The sequence below is a fragment of the Chrysochloris asiatica genome, unplaced genomic scaffold (assembly GCF_000296735.1).
Source record: "Chrysochloris asiatica unplaced genomic scaffold, ChrAsi1.0 scaffold00304, whole genome shotgun sequence".
NCBI classification, from domain to species: domain Eukaryota; kingdom Metazoa; phylum Chordata; class Mammalia; order Afrosoricida; family Chrysochloridae; genus Chrysochloris; species Chrysochloris asiatica.
This window is the reverse complement of record NW_006408822.1, coordinates 202,145-207,216: the sequence shown is the minus strand read 5'-3', so window position 1 is coordinate 207,216 and position 5,072 is coordinate 202,145. Positions and strand designations below refer to the sequence as shown.

At 54.8% G+C, this 5,072-nt stretch overlaps 1 protein-coding gene across 1 annotated transcript; it reads right to left on the bottom strand.

The window, feature by feature from the left end:
• Positions 1-462: 462 nt before the first annotated feature.
• GFRA4 (GDNF family receptor alpha 4) lies at positions 463-4,863 on the bottom strand. The gene is made up of 6 exons (XM_006874854.1): positions 4,812-4,863; positions 2,425-2,770; positions 2,243-2,352; positions 2,016-2,150; positions 1,104-1,186; positions 463-534 (listed from the first exon to the last, which is right to left on the bottom strand). Exons 1-6 carry the CDS (start codon positions 4,861-4,863, stop codon positions 463-465), a joined length of 798 nt encoding a protein of 265 aa, XP_006874916.1.
• Between the last annotated feature and the right edge of the window lie 209 nt (positions 4,864-5,072).

Here is a 5,072-nt window from a genome sequence, read left to right as displayed (position 1 = left end):
GTATTTCGTTCTGCTGTGCATAAGGTCGCTATGGGTTGGTACCTACTCGATGGCACCTAACAACAACAAAGAGGGTCCTCAGAAAATAGGCTTGTAGCCTGCTTCCAAAAAGATTACAAACTGGAAAACCCACTGGTGCATGGGATTGCCAGGTTGCCATGAATTAGAATTAATTCAACATCAGCTAAGAACAAGCAACAAAACTTCCTGCCACCAGGACCTGAAAGTTGATTCAGCTCCAAAGCCTCAAATGTAGGTGAATGCTGAAGCTCAGAGATGTTTTGAGGTAATCTGAAGTCACATACCTGTGGAAGATGGTCTCCAAGCTCCCAAGACACAGACCACATGAAAACAAGGTCAGTTTCTGTGCAAGTGATTTATTGATGAACTGGGTATACCATTCCTAGTGCTGGGTTAAACCATAGGGAAGATGGCCATGTGACCATCAGTGCAATGTGGGGGTCATTTCATGCACAGGATTAAATTTCCTAAATTATGTTTGGCTATCTCTAGGTGATCTAAAGCTCCAGAAGACTTCAGATACAAAATGACTCTCATGCCACAAAAAGTCTTACTTTCCTCTCTTCTATCCCTACCCAATGAAGACCCCAATTCTTGCAAGGTTGGTAAAGAATGGGACCTACAACCTAGCAATATACTGAAAGAGAAAGAAGCCAGGGTTTTGCAGTCAGCCTCCTGCCCCACACACCCCTAGCTCCAAGGGACAGGGGTACAGGGTATCCACACCTGAAAAAGGCAGCAGGGCAGAAGCACTAGGGCCAGCGTGGAGGGTAAGCCAGATCATTTTCAGTGGGGTTATAGGCCACAGACACGGCCCTGAGATCTGAGGAAGGGATGGAATGTTTGGCACTCTTGTCTACTGTCTGCAGTCCTCACCAGAGTAGGGGCCAGAGAGTCAGGGCCAGGAGCATGAAGAGCAGAGAGCTCCCCTCCAGAAGCCAGTCTGCAGAGGACACCTTAGGAGTGGGGGACAGAGCTGTGAGCTTGAGATAAATTGCACCGCCAACGCAGGCCAGTCATGTCTCCACATCTGGCATGGAAGGGTTTGGAAGGAGGCAATTCAGGAGCTACCTTGCACTTACCTGTGAGGGGTGGTGCCCAGGGTCCTGGGAGTGGTCCTGCAGGGTTGGGGGCCACTGGCTCTCAAAGGCCTGTATGGCTCTGTCTACAGAGGGAGAGATCCAGGTAGGATCAACTGGGCACCCTTAGCACAAACTGAGAGCCTCCTGACAGTACACATGAGTCCCCTCTTCCCCCATGCACAAAGAATAGGAGGACAGGACATTTGCAAGGACTGACTATGGAACAGAAGACCAGAGTAAGAAATAATCATAAAATGAGAAAGACACCTGGCTAAGTTCCATCCTTACAAAGCAGGGTGACTATCCTCCCAGTTTTACAGACACAAAAAGGCATGAAGTAGTTCACATGCCTTTTTGTGTCTGTAAAAGTGGCTGGTCCAACTGAGGCTTCCTAACTCTGGCAGCTAATCGCCGAGCTAACCAGAGTAGGGAGAAGAGGGGAGTTGCAGGGTTGGCACCACCTCAAAAGTGGCCTAGGCACCCAGTTCAATTCCAGGGTATTGGAAACAAACGGTTTAACTGCACCCACCACGAATCAGGCTGTGAGCCGCAAGGTCAGCAGTTCGAAACTACCAGTGGTTCCGCGGGAGAAAAATGAGGCGGTCTGCTCCCGGAAAGATTTACAGCCTCGGAAACCCTGTGTAGGGTCGCTATGAGTTGGACCGACTCTACGGCACATAACAACAACAACCACACCACCCTTCTCGCTTCCGACCTTCAGGGACACCAGGTTTGACACCGCTAGGATTCTACTTAGAGTCTATGACCTGGCCCCCAGAGACATCTGGACAGGGTGAGTGAGCCTTCCTGACAAAGAGCCTCAGTTTCCTCTCCTCTAAGATGGGCTCCCGCGGGGCCAAGCAACTAAGGGAGTAGGCAGTACGTGCCAACTGCCCTGCCTGGGCCCCTCACCCAAGCAGAAGTTCCTTGTAAAGAGCCCCCGGAAGTCTTCACACTCTTCATGCTGGTTACCACTGGCTCCGCAGTCGCACCAGAGTGCCACACGCGAACTCTCGTTGTCCACGTAGTTGGGCGTGACGGCTGTGCCTGCGGGGGGCGCCAAGGAGGGGTCATCGGCCCACCCAGGCATAAGTATCCCCCTTGTGAGCCCCACCCACGCCAGGCTCCCACCTTCGTACCCACAAGGCTGGCGTAGGCGCGCCGGCAGCTGGTGGCCTGCTCCGGTGGGCAGACATCCGGGGCGACCTGGGAGGGCAGGCACGAGGCCTGGAAAGCACGGAGGCGGGGCCTGTGGATGGGGCGGGGCAGTGAGCGACCGCCCACGCCCCACGCCCCGCCCCCCACCCCACCCCACGCCCACCTGCAGACTCCGCTGTGTTCGCAGGCTTCTAGAGTTGCTAGGCAGGAGGGCGGCCCTAAGCCGGGCCCCAAGAAGGCACAGGCAGGCACGATGGTCTGGCGGCGGCGCTCGGCGCACGCGGCATCCACACATGGGCAAAAGAGTAGTGCGAGGGTGAGAGCCGGCGGCCCGTGGGCGAAGAAGCGGCGCAGGGCGCGGTGGCAGCGGGCGCGGGGGCAGACCCCTGAAGTAGCCCGCCCCAAGCACTGCACCACGTACTCGGTGCGCAACGGCTGGCACCGCACATCTGCCGAGCATGCCTCTGCCGCGGCCACACATCGGTTACCTCCGGCCGAGCTTTCGGACCCTGGTGGTGAGGGGAGCAGGCAGGCTGCAATTCCGGGGGCGCCCTACTTGCACGTTTCACCCTCTACCAATCCGCACCCTCCGCTGTGGGGTGGGCGCTCAAACTCTAGGAGAGGGGAACAAATTGTGGCCCGAAGACACGACGGACTGGCACGGCCGGCTCTCCACTGTGGGAATGAACGGCGTGCTTCCAGATTCCTTGCAACATATTAGGGATGGCTAGGGCGCACCGAGGTTGGGCCTGGCCTCTCCCAGAAACTGAAGTCCCATTCTCCCCAGGTAGTGCCCTTGAACTGCCACACTCATACAAAGAAAAGTCTTTGGGGATTCTCGCACCCTCTGGGACTTTTCTTGACCTGGGAAACAGAGCCTTCTGGGGACCTGGTCAATGGAGACATATTAGAAATAGCGCTGTGAACAGTGGCCACTCCACCTCCTTTTCTTGATGCTCTGGGACACCTGACCCTCCCTCTTCCTTCCCCCCCCCCCCAGACCTTTAGGGTGGGTCTATAGATTGCTGGTTCTCCTTCCTCTCTGAGCCTCCTCCTGCCCACGCACCTCCCCTCATCAATCCTTCATGATACCATCTCTGTCTGTCTCTTTCCCTTGGGCCTAACCCCCTACCTACTCCTACCCACTCAGTCTGTATACTGGCTACCTCCTGGCCTCCACTAGCCAAGGTGAAAGGGAGAGTCCCCATGAGGGCTCTAGCCAATGTAGGGCCCATTCAGGTCTTAGGGAAGCTTCAGCTGAGCCCCAGGCTGTCCTGAGCTACAGAATCCAAGGATTCATCAGTGATTCCAGGGAAGGTGCAGCCCGATGATGATGTTGGGAACAGAGAGGATGCCTGGCATGGCCGAGTCACACAACATGGAACACCAGATGGACCATGACCAGGGCTGTCCAGCAAGTCAGTGTCTCAGGATGTCAGGACTTGACAGTCCCTTCCTAGGTCCTGAGTCTCCCAAACCAGGATCCCTCTCCTCATGCCCCTGCCTGCCTTTACTCTTGGGGGCACTTCATTCAGACAAGAAGTCTTTCTGCCATCCTAATCTGAGCCAAGGGGTCCTGGTGTGGTGCTGTAGGATAAGCAATGGACTGGTAATCAGAAGATCAGGAATTCAAACTCATCAGCCGCTCCTTGGAAACCTTGTATATATACAGGATCACTCTGAGTCAGAATGGACTTGAGGGCACTAATGACACCAATCTGAACAAAGTGCCTAGCCTGGCCCCATATTCATTCTGCTTTACATGTTGGGGTGGGGCTGTCTCTAGCCCTAGGCTGGGAGTGGAGCTCCTCTCAAGCACCTCGTCTTGCTGTGTCATGGACTGGGATATAAGAGTCGTGGTAATTCTTTTCATAGCTTCAGCACTGTCCGCTTCTCTGGAATGATGGGCAGACAGATGCTGAGAGCTTGCAGAGGGTATATAGAGGGAGTAGACCGGAGAGAATGCCAGTCCCCTGGGGACCACAGAACAGCAGGTTCACTTTGTTCGTCTCTCTGCTCCTTTGTTTATGTATCTACCTTCTACCTTCACCAGAAGTACCTTACCTGGTTTCCATCCTCAAACCACATCACAGCCCAAAGAGCTCCTCTGCCATAAACTTTGCCAGGTTCCATTCTATCCACCCCACCTATTAAAGTGACCCTTCCCTCCGTGATGTCCCAAGATGGTAAAGGAACATCAAGCAGGACAAAAGGCATGGGAGCTGGAAGATGGAATTTGGAAGGCTGGGAGAGGGAGGCAACAGGAAAGTTCCTGGGACAGAGATGCTGGCTGGACTTGGGAGGGGGAGTCTGCTGCAGGGATCAAAAGTGCTTGCAGGGTGTAGTGGCGCCCAATAGAGAGGGGTCAGCTACTAGGCATCCCTGCACCCCTCACACAAGCTACAGACACTTGCACAGCTGTCCTTGTCACCTTGAATTGTGTTTCTCCTCTCCCTTCCCAGCCCCCAATTGTCTCCTAGTCCTTCCTTCCCACAGATCCTGAGGAGGGAGAGAGAATAAAAGGGCCCAAAGGAGGAGACATGTGCTCACCCAGCAACAGCAGCAGCAGCAGTGGTATTGCAAATCCTAAACATCCGGCCATGCCAGCAGCAAAGGGAGGGAATCAGCCTGGGTAAGAGCCCCAGATGAACGGGTGAGCCCTTCCCAGTACCCATGGTGCTGGAGTGCGCAGTGGAAACCCAGGTGTCTCTACGCTAACAAGTGCACTCCAAGCAGGAGGAGCCTGCGTAGTACTAGTGACACACACACCCCTTGGCATTCACCCCAAGCCAAGCCTTAGCTGTAGATCCC

Excerpts from the sequence above, each read along its gene's own strand:
- GFRA4 (XM_006874854.1), bottom strand. The coding sequence starts at position 4,863 with ATGGCCGGATGTTTAGGATTTGCAATACCACTGCTGCTGCTGCTGTTG. Across the intron at positions 2,353-2,424 it reads GAACACAGCGGAGTCTGCAG|GCCCCGCCTCCGTGCTTTCC; the intron begins GTGGGCGTGGGG and ends CCCCATCCACAG. Across the intron at positions 535-1,103 it reads CTGGGCACCACCCCTCACAG|TCTTCTGGAGCTTTAGATCA; the intron begins GTAAGTGCAAGG and ends TTGTATCTGAAG.